The sequence below is a fragment of the Onychostoma macrolepis genome, chromosome 03 (genome assembly GCF_012432095.1).
Source record: "Onychostoma macrolepis isolate SWU-2019 chromosome 03, ASM1243209v1, whole genome shotgun sequence".
Classification (NCBI taxonomy): domain Eukaryota; kingdom Metazoa; phylum Chordata; class Actinopteri; order Cypriniformes; family Cyprinidae; genus Onychostoma; species Onychostoma macrolepis.
In genome coordinates, this window is record NC_081157.1 from 52741803 (window position 1) to 52763694 (window position 21892).

Below are 21892 nucleotides of genomic sequence, written 5' to 3' on the forward strand. Positions count from 1 at the left end.
GGCTACGTTTCTATAGTAGGCTACTGAGTTTTTCCTCACGATTTTAGTAGTTGACGGATTTACTATGAGCCTATTGAATGGCGCGGTTCTGATTGGTTGCTGAGCTGCGACGTGCGGTTCTAATTGGTCGCTGTGCTGCTCTAGGCAGTTCTGATTGGCTACCGCGCTCCCGTTGAGCGGTTCCGATTGGTTGCTACGCTGCGCTGGGCGGTTCTGATTGGCCGCTCGCTTCCGCTGAACCCTCATCAGGCTCCGCCCCGGCAACAGCGACAGCAGCGCGAGTTCCGTCAAACTTAAGCTCCGATCCATCGATTCAAGAGATTAAAAGTGTGATTGAACATGACGATCTTCAGCTTTAGCGAAACTTGAGAGCGCTGGAGCTCCTCCGATGCGGTTTATTTGATCAGTGCTTGTGTTTGTGTTTGTGCTGCGGCTGGATTGAACATCATGACGGTCAGTTTCACTTTAATTCACTTTAATAACCGTCGCTCTGAGTGTAAACACGATGCTAGTTTGATTCGGTGTTGTATAAGTGCTCGCGGATTTCTGTCTTTGTGTGTGGGTGTGTAGTGTTTGTTGTGTTTGCGCACTCTGTGTGTGTGTGTGTGTGGGTGATTCGTGAGCAAACACAACTTGTTGTTTTTATATTTGTGTGTTTCTGCGCGCGTGACACACCCCACACCGTGCACGCGCAATGCTCAGGCTAATCTTTGCTGGTTTGTTGTTTTTGTTGATGTTAATACACACAAACTCAGTGGAGGTCAGATTAATACAGTTAAATATGTTGATTATACTGCTTCCTGATTTACACTGCAAAGTTACACCGCTTCTGAAGTGGCATAAGATGTTTCCATCCACCTATTTTTGTGTGCATTTCTGAATATCGCATAAAAAAAAAAAAAATAAAAACCCTGCATGGAAACGCCAAAATGTGCATTCAATTCAAATTCTAAAAATGTGCATAACTTATTGGATAAACTTTTTATCCAATAAGAAAAAATGTGCATAAACTACGATGGAAACACATTTACCGATGAAATTCCACCATGTGCATCAAAAAAAGTCATGTGAGTATTTTTGTATCAAATAGACGTGTCAGAGATGTGCATTGTGTCTTCTATAGCACGCGTACATCTGCAAGATGTCTGTTAAAGATCTCTTAATCTGGAAAGCATCTGCTGTATACAGATATCTGTGTGATGTCAGTTTTACATACTTTCTAAATCATAAACATCTTAAAGACATCTAATAAACGTCTATTTGACATCTGATAAGAAAGGTCCTATAGACGTATTGCAGATGAGCAAACACTCTTTTAAAAAGAAATGTGTCTTGCAGATGTCAAATAGACGTCTCTGAGATGTATGCATGCTATCAGAGGTGCGTCAGAGCATGCATTATTTAATGTGGCTTTGCATCTTTACACTGAATTTGAGCAGGTGCAGAGCAGCCTTAACTCGGCCGTGTAATGACGCCTTTAAGACATGATCATGTTCACTGAGCGTGTAACAGTCGATCGTATCTGTTTTTCTGATGATGTTTATTTGTGCTTCGCTACTGAATCGCTGCTTGTATCATGAGGAATCATTTGATATGATGAATTATGAATCAGTAGCTGTTTCATTCAGTCCTGTAAAAGCTTTTATTGAAACTCAGCTGCTCGATTGACTCATTCTGAATTTGTCATATTTCTTTGTGATCGCACGAACCCCAATGCCTGCTGGGTAATCAGAAACATGGCCTGTCCAGACACACGCTGCTATTACTAAACTACACGAGAACTAGTGATCAGAGTAAACCGCACCGTACCAAACCCATCACCAGTGACTAATCCTAAACCGTCTGCTGTAATTAATATTTATCTATTCATGGTTTTGTATGTAATATATTTATTATTTTAAACAAAAAGGGTAAGTATGTGGCAGTTCGCTTTTTAAAAAAAAGCTTCCCACAGGTTTGAAATATGCTGTAATTTCTTAAGTAGTTCTGTTGACATGTAATTGTTTATATAAAATATTTAATTCAAACATACAATAGTTTCTATCATATCTCTTTTTTTGTAAATCCTATTTCATAATAAACTATCTCGTGTTTGTGTCAAAACATACAATAATTTATTTTTATACTTTTATTAACAATGTCAAAAATAAAAGCAGAATTCAAATCTAAATGTAAAACTTTCTTGGCTTATAAATTCTTACCTTTTATATGAACTTTTACCCTTTAACACCACCATTGCGCACATATACAAACATATATATATATATATATATATATATATTAGTAGACCGTTGTGCTGTACATTATCAATATACATAAGATGTACATTAAAAAGCACCAAAAACGCATAGAAAATGCTATAAAATGCATGAATAATCAGAAATGCAATAATGTTGTTAATGGTTAAAAGTGTATATGAATAAGTTAATTTATAAGTGGAGAATGTTTTAAATTTAGATTTGAATTTTTTCTCTATTTTTGTCACAACAGCAACAGCTAATACTATCCTAATATAAACAAAATGTTCTCCGTCTTAATCTTGCAGGCAGTAGGACAAATAGGCTTAAAAGTGCATGGGAAGGATAAACTGTTGTCGAAGTAACACAGCAAAATCATGTGAAAGTAATCATGATAGAGATGAGTTTCACTAATATTATCTGGCCGACCCTCCCTGGTAAAGTGTGTTAGGGTGTGAAACACTGCATGTGTGTTTCATTCAGTGGTAACCGACAGCAGCAGTTTCATGTTTCCTGTGCTCTTGTGTTTTGTTCCTCACACACTCACACTGATGGTGACACTAATGTGTGTGTGTGTGTCTGTGTGTGTGATTACACTGGTCTGATGAACCCATTCGTCCTTCCGTCTGTCTGCAGCCTGACCTGCTGAACTTCAAGAAGGGATGGATGTCTAAACTGGACGAGAGCGGAGAGGTGAGACTCATCTGTCTGACCTTCAGTGTGAGATGATGCTGAGATGTGTTTGACGACTGACCGCGTGCGTGTGTGTGTGTGTGTGTGTGTGTGTGTGCGCGCAGTGGAGGAAACACTGGTTTGTGCTGACGGATGCTGGACTGAAGTACTACAGAGACTCTGCAGCAGAAGAGGTGAGAATCACATGCTAACACACGGACAAATGCTAACAACACACTAATAACACACAGACATGCTAATAATATATGAACACATGAACACTCACAAAAACGCTAGCAACATTTGAACACGTGCACTAATCAGTGTTGGGAAAGTTATTTTTAAAAGTAATGCATTACAATATTGCGTTACTCCCTTAAAAAAGTAACTATTTACGTTACTTAGTTACTTTTTGCGTTACTTTTTAAATGTGAGCGGGGCTTAATTGTTTTTAATATAAGAAGTTATATTTATAACAAATGTAAAAGCCCTTTCACACCAAAAAAAGTGTAATGAATAATCTTCAGGCTGAAGGGAAAGTAAATTCATGTCTGTACAGTAGAGCGCAGGAGAAGAAGGTTCAACGCTCTTCAGCAATAAAAACAGTGAAGCACGATTGTTAGTTTATCTTAAGTCATTTTTGCTTATTAGTGTGATTTGAACTGGATCATCAAAGGCCAGCAGCAAAGGCATTGGTTAATAAAATGGAATTAGAGACATATGTGTTGTTTAACACTTTTAATTATTGCAGGTTTGCGTCATATTCTGAGTTTGCATTTCAAAGTTTTAATTCATTTTGATGAATACCAAATCAGTTTTTTTGCGAGCGGGATGAATTAATGCACATTCACATTTAGTCTAGAACTACAGTAAGGTCATGTTCACACGGCGCACACAACGCCTCTGTACTTCTGATTTCTCCTAATATGGGGACAGGAGAGCTGTCAGTCAATAAATGGGGAAAAAAGTAACTGGCGTTACTTTTTTGAAAAAATATCTCATTTTCTTGTAAATTAAAAAGTAATGCATTACTTTACTAGTTACTTGAAAAAACTAATCTGATTACGTAACTCGTGTTACTTGTAATGCGTTACCCCCAACACTGGCACTAATAATGAGCAAATGCACATGAACACTAGGGCTGTCATGATTATGAAATTTGGCTGATGATTAATTGTCTAGAAATAGTCACAGTTATTGTGATTTAATTGTCTGTTGTTGTTTTTTATGGCTTTCATTATATAATTGTGATTCATTTAAGGGTTCAGTAAATAATTATGATGTTCTCTCTTAATCTTTCTGTAGTTATTATGTTGCAGTGTAAGATTACGTGGAGTATTCCAAATTCTAAGAATCGGCCAATATCGATCCAACACCAGCGCTATTTATTTATTTATTTTCTACACCACAGAATATCAATATTGTGTTTGTGGAACTAATGGTCACACTTTTTTTTTTTTTTTTTTTTTAAAAACCCTTTGTTAAACACAATCCACTAAATACTCACTTCCTCATTACAGAGGAAAAACTACATTTGAATAAAAATATATAAACTATGAAATTAAACTTGGGTTTCCCCAGAATGTGTCTGTGAAGTTTCAGCCCAAAATTCCCCACAGATCATTTATTATAACAGCTGGAAAATGTCATTTTTGGGGTGTGTCTAAAAACGAGCTGATTTGGAGTGTATAGCTTTAATGCAAATGATCTGCATATTCCCGCCCCGTCTCCAGAAGAGGGCATGGCGTATAGGTCTCTCTGCATTGCATATCCGCAGCAATAAACACAGCCGGTAGAAGCAACGTAACCGAGAGCGAAAGACATTCACAAAGGAGTGATGCATGTATTTAGGTAGATTTTGCCCTTTAAATTTAACAATGTAAATATAATTCTGTCCCTAACATGAAAACCAAACTGGTGCTCTTCTGTTTCTTTTGGTGTATGACTCCCCCTTGTGCCGTATAAAAAGCACATTAATCGTGGTTGTCTGCAACAACCGCGGTTAGATCAAATAATCGCAATTAGATGGTTATTTAATTATTGCAACAGGCCTAATAAACGTGCTAATAACACGCGAACATGACTATGTAAAACAATGTTGCCAAAGCATGCATATATATATATATATATATAACAACAGAAATAATAATAAATAAAATCCATCTAAATAAATGAAAAGATAAAGTCAGTCAGTTTAGAGTTAATCATGTTTAACATCTAACATTGTGAATGGTTAATACATATTTAGCAGCGAGTGCAGCTGTTATCATCTTCTCCAAGTAAGAAGGGCATTTTCTCAGTATCATTAAGTTCAGTAAATGATGGAATCAATGCTTCAAATCTGGGGAGAAATGTTTCCCTCACATTGTGATATTTAGGACACATCAGCAGAAAGTGTGATCTACAGCAAATAGAGAAAGAGAAACCGTGTCTACAGATCCTCTGCTCTCGCTCTGTCCATCTTTGTCTCTCTCTCTCTCTCTCTCTCTCTCTCTGTGTGCATCAATTAAAGCAGCGCGTTAATATAGAACGGTGATTAAACTGACTACCTGTGCATTAAACTGTTTTACTGCATACCTGCCAGCCAATCAGAATCCAGTATTCAGACAGACCATGGAATAAGCGCTAATAACACTCTTTTACCACTGTTCAAAAATACTGTAATATTATTAGAATGTGAAACGGCTGTTTTCTATGTGAATATCTGTTAAACTGTAATTTATTTCTGTGATCTAAGCTGTACTTCTAGCATCATTACTCCAGTTTTCAGTGTCACACGATCCTTCAGAAATCATTCTCGTGTGCTGATCTTCTGAATGGTTTCTGATGATGATGCTGTTATTATATGGTTGATATGCGTCTGTGTGCTCAGAGGGACGAGGTGGATGGCGAGATCGATCTGAAGGCGTGTGTGAAGGTCTCGGAGTTTGACGTGGAGAAGAACTACGGCTTTCAGATTGAGGTCAGTACAGGATCGCGTCTGAACTCGCTGCATTCCTGCGCAGACTGTCTGATCTGCAGATCATACTCAGTGTGTGTGTGTGTGTGTGTGTGTGTGTGTGTGTGTGTGCTGCAGACCAGAGACGCCGTCTTCACTCTCTCTGCCATGACGGCCGGCATACGCAGGAACTGGATCGAGGTCTTGAAGAAGAACGTCCGGCCCAGCAGCTCTCCAGACCTCACACAGTCAGTCTCACTCACTCACTCACTCACTCACTCACTCACTCACTCACTCACTCACTCACTCACTCTCTCACTCACTCTCTCACTCTCTCTCACTCACTCACTCTCTCACTCTCTCTCACTCACTCACTCTATTTTTAATTAATATATACTCATTTCAAAGTATAATATTTATGTTACTTTTGTTATTCATTAATAAACAAAAATATATAAATAAGCATTATTGTCAAAATACTCAAGGTACAATAGTATTATTAGGTTATAACTCTTATTTAAAACAGAATGTATAAAATAATTAATAATAATATACTTTAAGTATGATAGTATTATTAATGTTGCTTTTATTAATTTAATAAAATATTTAAATAACTATTATTGTTAAATATTTTTTAATTCAGTAGTAATATTATGCTATACACTTTATTATTTTGCATTTATTTTTCATTTTTTAATAAAATGAAAATATTTAAGTAATAAAAATACTTTTATTTCTGTTATATACAAATTTCACATTTAACAGAATATTCTACATTAATTTAATTATTATAGTGTATTAAAAACACCTTAGTTATTTTATTTTCAGTTGTGATTCTGTCAGTGTTTTTTCGTATTGGCACTATTTATATTTTAAACCATGTGTCGCATAGATTATACAGACTTGAGTTTGATGGAAAGCATTGAGCATGATTTAGATCTGCTTCATCAGTAGGTTAATTGACACTAGTCGTTAGTTGCAGTGCTAATGAGACTGAGTCGCTGACGTGTTGAATCTGTGCATGTGTGTTCCAGGCTGCCCAACTGTAGCAGTGATAAAGAAAACGCCCGTCATTCCTCATCCCTCCGCCACCGCAGCCAATCAGAGGCCACCTCCACCACCGCAAACCCTACCCACCGCAAATTCGACTATGTTGAGCTGTCGCCCATAGCCACGCCTTCTACCCCTGCCTCCACCAATCAGAGAGAGTCGGGGGAGGGGCAGGTGAGAGAACACAGCCAATGGCAGGAGCGGCTGCGTGACGATGCCCACAACCAGTGGGAGGCGGTGCTTTCGCGGAAGGGGGTGGGCCAGCAGTCGGAACAGAGACGAATAGAGGAGGAGATTGAGAAGAAGTGGGCGGAGTTTGAGCGGCTGCCGCTCAAAGAGACGAGGTCGCTCCCACCGATGGGCTCGCGGTCAGGCCTGTCTGCCAATCAGGCCCTGGAGAGGGAGGTAGTGCGTGAATATAGTCTATCTGCTCTCATGAATGACTTTATGAGAACTGAATAGAACACAGAGAGACCGGTTAACCCTTATATAAAGCATTTCTGAACTGAAGAAATTTGGAAAAATTAAGAAACGCACCTTTTTGGTGGGAACCAAACTTTGAAAATACGTCAAAGCTATCAAAATATATTATTCACATGATATTATGCCGATATTCGGGAAAATAAAATTTATTCCCGTATTTTTTTAGCATCTTTTCCATATCTCTCACATAATTTTTTTCATAACTTTCTTCATAATTGTAAAATATGTGCAATTTAGTTTGAAAACATTACAGAGTAATATATGTATATATGTTGAAATCAAATATGTAGTTTTCATAAATTTGGGCTGTTTTTGATCACCATTAGTTCAAAGGAATTCAATTCTGGTAATTGTCATATTATATTATTCATATTATTTTATGAATTGTATGATATATATTCAGATATATATATGTTTTTTTTTTTTTTCCTTGCATCACATTGGTTTAGATATATTTGTACAGTAAAAATTTCATTTTAAAATTTATTAAACAAATTGTAAGTGTGGTAAACACATGGTAAAATGCTAAATGTTAAAATGTTCACATGTTCACAAGTACAAAGAGATACAATGTTTTTGGTTAAAGCTATTAAGTAATGACTTTCATAAGCTTATGTTCCCAGAAAATAGGATCATGCGTTATAAGGGTTAACAATCACCTGCACAAATGACTGTATGAGCTTTATAAAGACCTTATTCACAGTCATTTGTGTTTCTCTCTGTGTGTGTGTGAGTGTGTGCATGAGCGTGTTTCACACTTCCTGTCCAGTGCACCTGCACTTCCTGCAGAAGGCTTTACCTCCGCCTGTCTCTCTCTTGCAGGTGGCGTCTCTGAGGCAGCAGCTGGCGGAGCTGGGGGTGGGGCCGGGGAGGGGGGCGGGGCACTGTGGGCGGAGTCAGGCTGCAGGGCGATGCTGCAGCAGATGGAGCGCACACACAGGGAGGTGCTGGAGGAGCTGGAGAAGCAGCATTCACAGCAGATTAGCGCACTGGAGCGGGAACGAGACACACTGCTAAAGGAGGAGAGCGACGCCACCGCTCGCGGTAATGACCAATCACTGCAGATCACGCTCTATAGTGGGCGGGGCTTGACTGTCTGCACATTTTCAGGATTAGGTTTTCTTTCGGTTAAATTTTTCTAGCCTCTGTTTTTATGCTTAAATGTAAACAAACAAAAACAATCAAAAAGCATTTGTAGTTAATTGAAATCATGAAACTTACACAATTTACCAGTAATTTATTAAAAGTTGAACAAAAATGACATTGAAATATGTATTGAAATACGTTTTTTTTTTTTTTTTTTTCTTCTTCCTCAAATTAAGTTATTTTTACCTAATTCTGTTTTCCATTAATTTTCTGGATTCCATTTTAATGGGTTCATGAAATTTTCTCTGGATAATTAATTTTATATAAAAAAAAAAATTGTTATTAGCTTATTTTATGTTATTTTATTTATTTATGTGTTTATTTATTTTCAGAAATACTGTTGTGTATTTACATTTTTCTGGGCAATGCGATCTGGTAAATGTTTTTTTCTGGTAAATATTCCTTTAAAAATAATGTTTTAATCATAATTTAATAACTATCATCTGGCCTAAAATAAGTAATATATTTCTGTCACAGTTTCTTCAAGTTAAACCGCACTTTTATTTTGACAGGTTTCTGTTTGTATATGATATATGACGATAGTTTTTCTCAAATGAAAGGGTAAAATGGTCATGAAGTGATTCTGAGAGCAGTTCTGGAGATGTTCATGTATTGACGTCCTCATTAGTGAAACAGCAGAGGCTAAAAACACAGCGAGCGTCAGCATGTTTGTAGTAAACGAAACCGTGATTCTGCATCATTCATTCACACAGAGACACGCAGAATATTCATATTTAAACAGTATTTTTGCAGCTAAATATTTGCAGACCGTAGTCCATATTGTGTGTTTGATTTAAGTGCACTGACTTTTTTTTGATTTCTTAGTTCAAAATTTGGCAAATTCTGTGACATTCAGTAAATTTACATACAGTAAATTCTGTCTATGACTGGATTCCATTCACAGAAATCATAGGGTCCTAATGTTTGCATGAATAAAAGAGTGCTTGCTGCTGGACTCCTCCAGTGTGTGTTCAGTTCTGTGGTGATCAGTGTTAGCTGTAGTGCTCCAGTGATGTACGTGTGTGTGTGTAACAGTGTGTTTGTGTTGTCAGTGATGGAGGCGCTACAGAAAGCACACAGAGAAGAGCTGGAGAAAGTCACACAACTCAGAGAGACACATGGGACAGACTCACACACACTCGACAAGCAGCAACAGTGAGTACACACACATAAACACAAACACACACACACACGTACATGTGCGCTGCAGGAGTGGTGTCTGGAGCTCATCTCTGTGTGTGTGTGTGTGCAGGGCGGAGCTGGTGTCCCTGCGGCGGGAGCTGGCGTCTCTGTCGGAGCGATACACTCAGAAGTGTGTGGATCTGAAGCGAGCGCAGCAGCACAGTCTGGATGCGGAGCGACTCGTGAGCCAGAAGGACACACAGATGGAGCAACTGAAGAGAGACAACCAGGTACCGCACAAAACCTCCAAACACCAACAAAAACTTCAGGTGTCCCAGATGAAAGACTGGCATCGTGAAGCAATCGCGGCGATTTCTGATTGGCCACGATTGTTTCACGATGCCAATCTTTCGTCTGGGACAGCTGAAAATCGTGCAGTGTGTTTAGGGCTTAAGACTTGTATGGCTTAATATAACGTAAATGATGTCTCTTACTGAAATACGTAGCAGAAAACCCATGAAAGATTTGTTATTTAATAAATTCACAATCGTTTTATACATATTTTGTACTATGGGGGGCGCCATTGTTCTGATGACGTCAAATGGTTACACTTGGTGAGCTATACCTGTTCCTATTTTTACCAATAATAAATTTATTTAAATAAGTTTTATTTATGTAGCGCCTTTTCAGGGCTCAAGGGCGCTTTACAATGTACGTTCAACAAGAAAAGAATTACACTGAAAGGGTAGACGATAATGACAAACAATAGTTAGTAGAAACGGTAAAAGAGCATTATACAGACAGGGAAACATAGCATAAAAGAATCAAGCGCAACCAATACAAAACTTGTAATGTGGAAATGGAGCTAGCAGGTAAACCAATGAAGAGGCCATTGGTGCCATGCACAGGTGCGCAAACAGTTGCGCTGCGCTCGCTTTTCTGAGGTACAATATTCGTGCTATCTAAACAAACAAGGGGTGATCAAAAGTTCAGAGACTATGCCCATGATAAACAACGGAAAACTGTCCTCTTCAGGGTGACGTTAGTCTGCGTAATGATGCAGTATAGCGCTCCTTACAGACAGCTGTCATTAAACCCGTGATGTGAAAGTGAAACCCGTCTCACTTTAAACCTGTTTTTCTCAATTCCATTCCTGAAAATCATAGCTATCCGCCAACTTCAGATAGCCATAACTTTCGTTACGGTCAAGCTATGGGTGAAATAAACAGTTTTGGAAAGGGCTTGAACCAAGCTTTCATATGATATCAAAACCTAAAAAAAGGTAAAATTTCACCATGTTTTGGGTTTTCCTAGATCGCATCACATATAAGTCTGAAAGGACAGAGAGGAACCGAAGATTACACCTAAATGTTTAACATTTCTTGATGGTTTGATGTAAGAACCAGCGATCTCACAGTTGAAATTAGTAGGAATATTGCTAGTGAGTGACGGAGTTCCAATAAAAATTATCTCAGTTTTGTCAATTTTAAGTTTTAGAAAATTTAAGTTTTATTTCGTTCACACAAGCAGAAATTTTGTCAGTTTGGGCAGAGAGAGCAAGTGTACAGATAGTGTGTAATTGGACTTCATCAGCGTAAAAGTGATAATTTAGACCATGGCGGTGTAAGATCTGACCGAGAAGCATTATATAAATTATGAATAATAATGGTCCGAGAACGGATCCCTGGGGGACACCTTGCTTCAGGGGGACAGTAGGTGATCGAAAATCCTGTCAGAGAGATAAGGAGAAAATCTTGAAAGACCACAACACAACTTGGAATACACAAATAAAATAAAATACTGATATGATGATCACAGCTACTGAAAGAGCTTACAGGTGGAGATGGATATAATCATAGGCTTAAACCAAATACCATATGATATAATTTTTTCTCACAAGGAGTGTAAACGCCTCTGTATCTCGAGGGAAATCTGCGCTTGAGAAACTCCTCCAGTGGCCGTGGCGTCATGATTAGCGTCGGCATGTTTACATGCTAACAGGATGACATAGCATTTCTTATCTCTACCGTTTGTGAGCTCTTTCAGTAGCTGTGGTCTACTAAAAGACTCAAAAGCATCAGGGCTAAAGTGGAGAGAACAAAGAAGTAGGTCTTTAGGAAGTTTTATTCGTTCACAGGCATCTTCTCATTATGAAAAAAGCAGTGAAGTCTTGCATCGCTTCTCTTGTTGCCCTTCGACTGAAATTACAACCAAAAGCCACACAATGTGGCATCGTATCAGTATTTTATTTTCTAAGTTGTGTTGCGGTAAAAAGCGCCAGTGGCTCACCGAGTGCAACCATCTGACGTCACCGACGCAGAATGTACTGTGCACATAAAATAACAGCGCCCCCCCAAAGAAATGTAAGGGTAAATAAAGAACTGGTTGTTTCAATAAGGTTTGCACAACTTTCTTTACTCTTTAATTTAAAATCTATGTTTAAAATGTGTAATATTTTATGTGTTTGAGGTCAGAGATGTGGGAACGGTGAAGAGAGAGAGGGCAAACATTTTTTTAACGTTTTAGGTCAGCATTGCTGTCTAATCGGCCAATATTGTCTTAAATAGCCTGCATAGCACTTCATCTTTTATAACAAATGTATTAAATCGTGAGTAAATTGTTTTAGCAACTGTTTTGGACATACAAGGTAATAAAAAAATATTAAAAAAATACCTTAAAGTAAGTACATGTGAGCATAAGTAATTTCTCCCTTACCTGTTTGCATCTGTGAGTTTTAATGTGTGTGTGTGTGTGTAGGACCTCCAGGCGCGTCTGTCAGAGGAGGTGAAGGTCATTCGGTCTCTGGTCACAGGTCAAGGGTCAGACGGAGTGACTGACAGCACTGAGAGGTCGTGGTGTGAGACACAGGTGATGCAGTGACTCTCTCTGACTCTCTTATCACTCACTGTAATGTGTTTCTGTCACATGTCTCACACATCCAGACAGATCAGTACGGAACTGAATCAAGAGCTTGTGATTCTGAATCAAATGTATTTGTGAAATCTGTCTATAACCTGCCCTATTAGCGAAGCACTGTCAAAAACACAAAATGAGCACCACGAGTGAATAGAAGAACACCGATGATACATGTTCCTCAGTAATGATTTGTTGATTATGTAATGGATCAGATGTTCATGAAGTATAGGAAGTGAGGTGATCATCCTCCTGGCTGCTCCTGATCAGTTTAGGGATATTCTGAAGTCACTTGAAATCAGACGCCTGCTGTGTTTTCTTCATCTCTGTGTTGATCGTGTGTGTGTGTGTGTGTGGCAGGTGCTGCTGCGTGTGAGAGAGAACGAACTGCAGTACTTACAGAAGCAGCTCAGCAGCCTCCGCAACCAGCTGCTCTTCCTCACTACGGTAACATACCTGTGTGTGTGAGTCTGTGAGAGAGTGTGTGTGTGTGTGTGTGTGTGTGTGTGTGTGCAATCCTCTACATTGCGAGTAAATCCCTCGCATATGCGACTAAATCTTCACTCTGGGCGACTAAATGATGTCTAATATTAGCCAATGGCTAATAATTTGTCAGATTTTACTCGCCAGTGTGTGAGTTGGAGACTAAATATATAAGTTTAGCACAGATATATTTCACTCGCTGAACACACTGACTGAGCGCTTCAGAGTTTCTCTCTCCGTCAAGCAATCTGTGACATTTTTCAGCTCATCTCAATGGATGCGCAGCGCACCTGTATTTGACGTAACGTAAACTCTAGTGTGAAGGCGCATCTCTCGTCGTCGCTTTCTCACACACGCAGAGAGAGAGAGAGCGAGTGAGAGAGTCCTAGTGTACATAGCATGCAGCATTGACACGCTATATATAAACAATATTCTTTATTGTATATTCCAGTCAAAATAATGGAGTTTCTTTTGAACTCTTCAGCTTTTAAGAACTGCTTAATTACTAAAGTTCTATCATTAAATAATACTTGATTATCATATTATAATGATTGACTGACTGATGTTAAGTGTACTTTCAGATATTTAAAAGATGTGCCATTTTGCAAACATTATATATATATATATATATATATATATATATATATATATATATATATAAAATGTAAAAACGTTGGTGTAGGGCAATAGCACATACAGTAAGTACAGTATAAAACCATTACACTTATGTAGAGTCCCCACTTTTCACAAAAACAAACGTGTGTGACGGGTTTCTTGTGTATAACGCATGGTGTGTGTGTGTGTGTGTGTGTGTGTGTGTGTGTGTGCAATCCTCTACATTGCGAGTAAATCCCTCGCATATGCGACTAAATCTTCACTCTGGGCGACTAAATGATGTCTAATATTAGCCAATGGCTAATAATTTGTCAGATTTTACTCGCCAGTGTGTGAGTTGGAGACTAAATATATAAGTTTAGCACAGATATATTTCACTCGCTGAACACACTGACTGAGCGCTTCAGAGTTTCTCTCTCCGTCAAGCAATCTGTGACATTTTTCAGCTCATCTCAATGGATGCGCAGCGCACCTGTATTTGACGTAACGTAAACTCTAGTGTGAAGGCGCATCTCTCGTCGTCGCTTTCTCACACACACGCAGAGAGAGAGAGAGAGCGAGTGAGAGAGTCCTAGTGTACATAGCATGCAGCATTGACACGCTATATATAAACAATATTCTTTATTGTATATTCCAGTCAAAATAATGGAGTTTCTTTTGAACTCTTCAGCTTTTAAGAACTGCTTAATTACTAAAGTTCTATCATTAAATAATACTTGATTATCATATTATAATGATTGACTGACTGATGTTAAGTGTACTTTCAGATATTTAAAAAGATGTGCCATTTTGCAAACATTATATATATATATATATATATATATATATATATATATATATATATATAAAATGTAAAAACGTTGGTGTAGGGCAATAGCACATACAGTAAGTACAGTATAAAAACCATTACACTTATGTAGAGTCCCCACTTTTCACAAAAACAAACGTGTGTGACGGGTTTCTTGTGTATAACGCATGGTGTGTGTGTGTTTCTCTCATGTGTGGTATGTGTTTCTCGCGTGTAACGCATTTCGTGAGTGTGTAACGTGTGTTTCTTTCGTGTGTGTCTGTGTGTAACACATGTTTCTCTCATGCGTGTCAGGAGAAGAGCAGCGTGTGCGAGCGCTACCGTGAGGTGTGTGAGGAGCTGAGCATGATGAAGAGCCGCAGCGAGCGCGAGGCCGAGACGCTGAGAGAACACCTGAGACTGGCACTGAGCGCGCTGCACGAGGGACCGCAGACCGACAACACACACACTCGCATGCACACACACGCCTCCTGAGGGGCGGAGCCTCACACACGTGCCTTCATTTCAGCCCAATCAGCTGCAGCCGTTCCCATCGGCCAATCAGCTGCGGCACACTGGAACAAACGCTTCTGCACTTTCTCACGTCTCTCTGTGTGTTTTACTCCTGGGAACAGAACTGGAACATCTCGCACACACACACACACACACGTATGAATAATCAGTCTCACTGGGTTTATCTGCCAAACTAATATCTGATTATGTGCCTCCTGCTCCTGTGTGTTTGTGAGAAAGAGAGAGTGTGTGTGTGTGTGTGTGAACTGCCTTTGTGCCACAAAAACAAAGAGCTTTGCTTTAATGAGCCAATGTTTTTTAAAAGATGTTTGCGTTTCTTGTCATTATATTTAATTTTAGAGTTTAACGCTTATGTAAACATATCGTACTAGGACTAATAAAACATGGGTTCTTTGGTCTCCGGACTCTGAGTGATTGTTCTTTAAAGTTTTATAATGTTTTGTCTCCACATAGCTGAAATGAAATCATGTGAATCGTTCAGAGTTGTGGTAAATTGTCTGTTTGCCATTGAAGCCAAACCAAAACGGGTCAGTTGTGTGTTAATAACCAGCAGAGGTGGGTTGATGTAGCCGTGATTAACTAACTAGTGTTAAAGACTGTTCATTTACAGTGTTTTTAAGATAATCCGAGTGGATTTGTATCAGTAGTAACACTAAACAAAGTCTAAATCGGCTGTTTTTGACACAGTTCCACCCATTATCCAGAACAACATTCAAAGGCATCATAGGTTTTCCATTAAAGATCAGATTTTGTTTTAGATATTTATTTTTAGATGATTTTTCCAGTTCAAGAAATCAAACTTATTTTAAACATCCCAGTTTTCCAAAACAGAACCCTATTTCTTATGGACAAAAAATGCATTAAAATAAGAAATACCTTCATTCTTAGTTCTTGTAGCTTATCTGAATGTTTATTTTGTTATTGTAAGCTGTTTTAAGTCATCCTGAGGCCTTCGGTGGGCCCCAGACCCCTGATTGACAATCATTGATTTAACATGAAACGGAGCAACAGTACCCGGACTCTCTTTTAATCATTCTTGGAGATTTTAACAAAGCAAATCTCCCCCGTGAACTGCCAAAACACAGACAGCACGTTACATGTCCCACCAGGGACAGTAATATATTAGATGACTGTTACACAACAATAACCCACGAGCAGCTTTGGGACTCTCTGATCACTGTTTGGTTCATCTCATAATGACCTACAGGCAGAAACTGAAATCAGCTAAACCTGTATTAAGAACTGTTAAAAGATGGACTAATGAAGCAAAGCGGGTTTTACAAGCCTGTTTTCACCGATCTGGACGAGCTCACAGAGACTAACTTCATATATCAGTTTCTGTGAGGATATGTGCATCCCATTCATTCAATAATGATAAACCGTGGTTTACTGGGAAACTCAAACAGCTTCGTCAGGCCAAAGAGGATGATTTCAGAAGTGGGGATAAAATCTTGTATAACCAGGACTAACAAAGGAGATCAGAGTGGCTAAAAACTACTCTGAAAAGCTGAGAAGAGAGCTTTCAGCCAACGATCCGGCGTCAGTATGGACTGGTCTGAGGAACATCACCAACTACACTCATCGGCCTCATCAAAGACGGTGACGAGTCTGCTTACAGACAGGAGGTTGAGCAGCTGGCTGTCTGGTGCAGTCTCAACAACCTGGAGCTTAACACGCTCAAAACAGTGGAGATGATTGTGGACTTCAGGAGGAACCCCCCTGCTCTCCCCCCACTCACCATCATGAACAGCACTGTGACTGCAGTGGAGTCTTTCAGGTTCCTGGGCAGCACCATCTCTCAGGACCTGAAGTGGGACATTCACATAGACTCTAGCAGAGGTTGAGAAAGTTCAACCTGCCACAGGAGCTGCTGAAACAGTTCTACTCCGCCATCATCGAATCCGTCCTGTGTTCATCTATATCTGTTTGGTTTGGCTCAGCTACCAAAACAGACATCAGAAGACTACAACGGACAGTCAGGACTGCTGAGAGGATCATCGTGTCCCTCTACCCAACCTCCAAGATCTTTATATCTCCAGAGTGAGGAAAAGGGCTAAGAAAGTCAGGGTGCTTTCACACCTGGCCCGTTGTTTCGGGAACCTGGCGTGTTTCCCCCCTTAGCTCGGTTCGTTTGGGCATATGTGAGCGTGGCAATCGCGCTCGGATCCACACCAAAACAATCGGTCCGAGATCGAAAACGAACTCTGGAGCAGTTCGGTTGTAGTGAGAAAGCAATCCGATCCAACGGACTAACGAGCCAGGCTATATCACAGTGTATGATGGGTAATTACGTAAGTTCCCTGAAAAGCAGTAGACGATGTCTGTGGGTGAGCACGTCTTCGCCATTCAAAATCAAAGCGCGCCTTTTCATTTCATAATAACATCCTGGACTCCTGCTCAAAATTATAAATTTATATAACGACGGCTACAAAAAACCCAGCAAGCCCTCGAAGCTGACGGATGACTATGAGCGGAATTCCTGAAAATAAACCGTGGAACTTTGACCAATGAGAGAACAGTTTACTCGCACGTGACTTGTTTTAACAATTTTGGTCCGTTTAGAAACTTTGTCGTGTGAAAGCGAACCGCACCAAGAATAAAAAGCAACACTGTAATTATTTTAATCCCTGTTTCAGAACAAATCAATCGATCTGCAGGTGTGAAAGCACCCTCACACCCAGCTCACTCTCTCTTTGAACCGTTGCCCAGTTTCCTCCAGGCTCATATCCCACCTGAACAACACAGAACACACCCCAGTACTGTACACCTGCAAATAACTCATCATCCGTGCATAGGACACATGCACATTCACAGTTCTGTCTATGGACATTTTTTCTTTTCTGTGTATTTTTCTTTTTATTACTGTTGTTATTTATAATTTATTTTCTATTCTCTTCATTATTAGTGTTTTTATTACCTTAATTATATATTTGTCTGAACTATGTTTGTACTTTCTGTACTGAAGCTCCTAACACCAAGACAAATTCCTTGTGTGTGTAAACATACTTGGCAATAAAGCTCTTTCTGATTCTGATTAGTGTTTTTATATTCAATCTCATACCACTCACAAACTATAAGCAAACTATTTTTTTTTTTTTTTTTTTAATGATTCAGCGATTATTACAAAACTCAAAATCAACAAAATGACGCATTTTTGCGATCGCACATGATTCAACGTTTAACAGCAAAAGAAAATCGTACGGTAATAATAGCTGTCTGATATAGAAACACACATAAATGAATAAACAAGCTTCCTACATTTTTTATTCGGTCAATTATGACTATTGTAAATATACATGATGTGGTAAATGTGACATGCTAATTAAAATAAAATAACACAGCAAATTGTGCACTAAATTATGGACATGCCCGCTACAGACTGTTCCGGATGTTTTGACTGTGCAGTTCCGCTCCGCGCCGGAAGGAGGCGGCGGTGCGTTGGCTTTGAAACGCAGCGGAGTCGCGCATGCGCAGAGCAGCGGCGGAGTTTAATGATGGCGTCCAGCGCAGCGACTCGCTCCGGAGCCGCCGCCGTTAAAGTCGTTAAACCGATCTTCAGCCGCGACCTGAGTGAAGCCAGGCGCAGGGCCCGCGAGCTCTACCGGGCCTGGTACCGAGAGGTGCCTAGCACAGGTACGACACACACACACACACACACAGAGAGAGAGAGAGAGAGACAGACAGACAAGAGAACCGAGTCAAGGTCAGACACACACACGAGAAAACACAACAACAACAAACTACACAGTCACGAGAAAACACACACACACACACCAACAACAACACAAACAAACACTCCGTCTGGCCGCTACACAGTCGCTGTTTCTGATTAAATTCCTCTGTCTAAATGAACTGAAGTAAATGATTCATCAGTGAATCGAATCAGTTCTGTTCTTTAAAGAATTGAAGCTTGAAGTGTGTTCGAAGTGGCTCACTGCTCAGTACACAGTGCATACTGCCTACTATTTTTAAAGAATAGTGTGTAAAACAGTATACAATAAGCAACAAATGTCTCAGAGTAGTATGCTTAATTGTCACATGACAAACAAACATTAATGCAACACAGCTGTCAAGGTTGTTACCTTGTAAACAAATGTGCTAACTATTATTGTCAGTTAAGTGCAATGATAAATTCAGTTTACACTAAAATAGCAGCATTTTCTTTAGCAACAGGTGTGTAAATAGCAGTTAGGTGGCAGATATTTATACTTCAGTACTGTAGTACATTATAAAACAGTGTGCAATAACATTGAATGTAAATTATCATATATCAATTTTATTAATGAATGCCACTTTGAGACAAAAACCTACAGCTAAACATACATAATTAACGAGGCGTTTTATTTCCACTTATGAAATATTTACTTAATTTTTATTTCTGATCTTTCTGATCTGGTATGTGATGCACGAGTTTGACAAAGCCAGAATCGGAATTGAATTCTGTTTGCATCATTGAAATATTATTTTTATTCATATATTATATTGCTGCATTATAATTATTATTATTATTTAATATCTTTGAAACAATTCATTTTGAAACAAAGTCATTTGACTTGAAAATATCAGTAAGCTTAATATTATCATCGTTTACTGGGTGCTTTCAATTGGGAGGTGGCTATAATAAAAGTTTTTAATAATATATGCATGTAAATTATATGAATATAAATATAGACATGTAAATACATGTAAATATTTTCAAAATATATACTGTTTGTCTGTGTATTTTATATATACATAAATATACACAGAACACACACATATATTATGCAAACAAAAACTTTTATTTTGGATGCAATTAATCGCACACACACATACACACACACACACACACACATACACACACACATACACACACATACATATATATATATATATATATATACACACACTGCCACTCAAAAGTTTGAGATCAGTAAGATTTTTAATGTTTTTAAGGCTGTATTTATTCGATCAAAAATACAGAAAAAAACAGTAATATTGTGAAATCTTTTTGCAATTTCTAATATTGGTTTCCTATTTTAATATGCTTTAAAACTACATTTATTTCTGTGACGCAGCTGTATTTTCAGCATCATTACTCCAGTCTTCAGCATCACATGATCTTCAGAAATCATTCTAATATGCTGATTTATAATCAGTGTTGAAACTGTTGTGCTGCTTCATATTGTTTTTTGTAACATGTGATTCTTCTTTGATGAATACAAAGTTAGAAAGTGCAGCATTTGTTCAAAATAGAAATCTTTTCTAGCAATATAAGTCTTAACTATGACTTTTTATTCATTTAACACATCCCTCCTGAATAAAAGTATTAATTTCTTAAAAAAGAAAGAAAAAATTACTGACCCCAAACTTCTGAATAGCATTGTATAATGTAACACAAAATTTATTTTTTAATCAAATGCTGTTCTTTTTAACTTTTTATTAATTCAACGTTATATGTTTAATATATCAAAACATTATTTATGCATTTGTAATTGCAGGTTAAATGCATTCAATGTGAGTAAGCACAGCTTCTGTGTTTCCTCTGCATTGCAAAGAGACTGATTTCATTTGGTTGGTAACACCCCAAATGTCGTCTTATACTAATTCACTGATTAAATGTAAGAATTTGACACAAAAGATGATGCACACTTTTAGAAAAATGGCTTTGTAAAGGTAAAAATGCTCATAAAATGTAAAAATCAGTTTATTAGAAAACTTAATAGAAAAGATTAATTTCTATCTGAACACCACAGATTATGAACAATATCAAAAACTTTAGGAGACAATAACACTACAATAACACACTCAGCTAAATATCATCTGATTATCGTTATCGATAAACTCCCAGAACACATGGAGAGATTATTATTTTTGTGCCGTGTTGCAGTGCACACGTTCCAGCTGGACATCACTCCGCAGCAGGGCCTCGAGAAGCTGCGGGAGATGTTCGACAAGAACAAGCACGTGACCGACCCGCGCGTCATCGACATGCTGGTCATCAAGGTGCGTGTTAGCGTGCTAGCGTCTGCTAGCGTGAGCGTCTGTGATCTGAGCTCTCGCTCCTGTGTTGCAGGGGAAGATGGAGCTGGAGGAGACCATTAACGTCTGGAAGCAGAAGACGCACATCATGCGCTACTTCCACGAGACCGAGGCGCAGCGTCCCGCCGACTTCCTGTCCAAATTCTACCACGGACACGACCCCTGACCCCTGAAATGTGTTGTGATTTTCTTTTTCTGAACTGTAAATATACACTGATGCTGAAACTCTCCGGTCTGCGTGTGTTTCATTGAGTACCGTATCGTTATTTGAACAGAAGCGTTTGCGGCTGTTTCTCCGTCTACTAACAGATTGATCGTTATACAGGATGCTTATAATATGTGACCCTGGAGTACAAAACCTTGTAGCAATAGCCAACAATACATTGTTTGGGTCAAAATGATCAATTTTATTTTATGCCAAAAATCATTAGGATATTAAGTGAAGATCTTGTTCCTACCGTAAATATATCAAAACTTAATTTTTGATTAGTAATATGCATTGCGAAGAACTTCATTTGAACAACTTTAAAGGCAATTTTCTCAATAATTAAATTTTTTTGCACCCTCAGATTCCAGATTTTCAAATAGTTGTATCTCAGCCAAATATTGTCCGATCATAACCTAAAAATGTGAAATAACTTTCTAATTAAAAACAGCTGTTTTCTATGTGAATATTATGTTAAACTGTAATTGATTGCTGTGATGCGCAGCTGTATTTTCAGCATCATTACTCCAGTCTTCAGCGTCACATGATCTTCAGAAATCATTCTAATATGCTGATTTGCTGCTCAAGAAACATTTCTGATTATTATCAATGTTGTCAATAATAATAATAAGTTGTCGCCCAATATTTTTGTGGAAACCGTGATACATTTTATTTTTCAGAATTCA

General features: G+C 38.5%; 2 protein-coding genes across 2 annotated transcripts; both read left to right on the forward strand.

Moving 5' to 3' along the window:
• The first annotated feature begins 242 nt into the window (after positions 1-242).
• Positions 243-15377, forward strand: triobpb (TRIO and F-actin binding protein b). The gene is given in 13 exon segments (XM_058769460.1): positions 243-453; positions 2874-2930; positions 3035-3103; positions 5782-5871; positions 5986-6095; positions 6882-7302; positions 8203-8269; positions 8272-8424; positions 9579-9681; positions 9779-9938; positions 12406-12516; positions 12922-13008; positions 14762-15377. Coding segments are annotated over 13 exon segments (1614 nt in total). The 5' UTR covers positions 243-447; the 3' UTR covers positions 14942-15377.
• A 3056-nt stretch (positions 15378-18433) lies between these two features.
• ndufa6 (NADH:ubiquinone oxidoreductase subunit A6) lies at positions 18434-21229 on the forward strand. The gene is made up of 3 exons (XM_058769610.1): positions 18434-18613; positions 20850-20965; positions 21036-21229. Exons 1-3 carry the CDS (start codon positions 18472-18474, stop codon positions 21165-21167), a joined length of 390 nt encoding a protein of 129 aa, XP_058625593.1. The 5' UTR covers positions 18434-18471; the 3' UTR covers positions 21168-21229.
• The last annotated feature ends 663 nt before the right edge of the window (positions 21230-21892 follow it).

Excerpts from the sequence above, each read along its gene's own strand:
- ndufa6 (XM_058769610.1), top strand. The coding sequence starts at position 18,472 with ATGATGGCGTCCAGCGCAGCGACTCGCTCCGGAGCCGCCGCCGTTAAA. Across the intron at positions 18,614-20,849 it reads CCGAGAGGTGCCTAGCACAG|TGCACACGTTCCAGCTGGAC; the intron begins GTACGACACACA and ends GCCGTGTTGCAG. Across the intron at positions 20,966-21,035 it reads TCGACATGCTGGTCATCAAG|GGGAAGATGGAGCTGGAGGA; the intron begins GTGCGTGTTAGC and ends CCTGTGTTGCAG.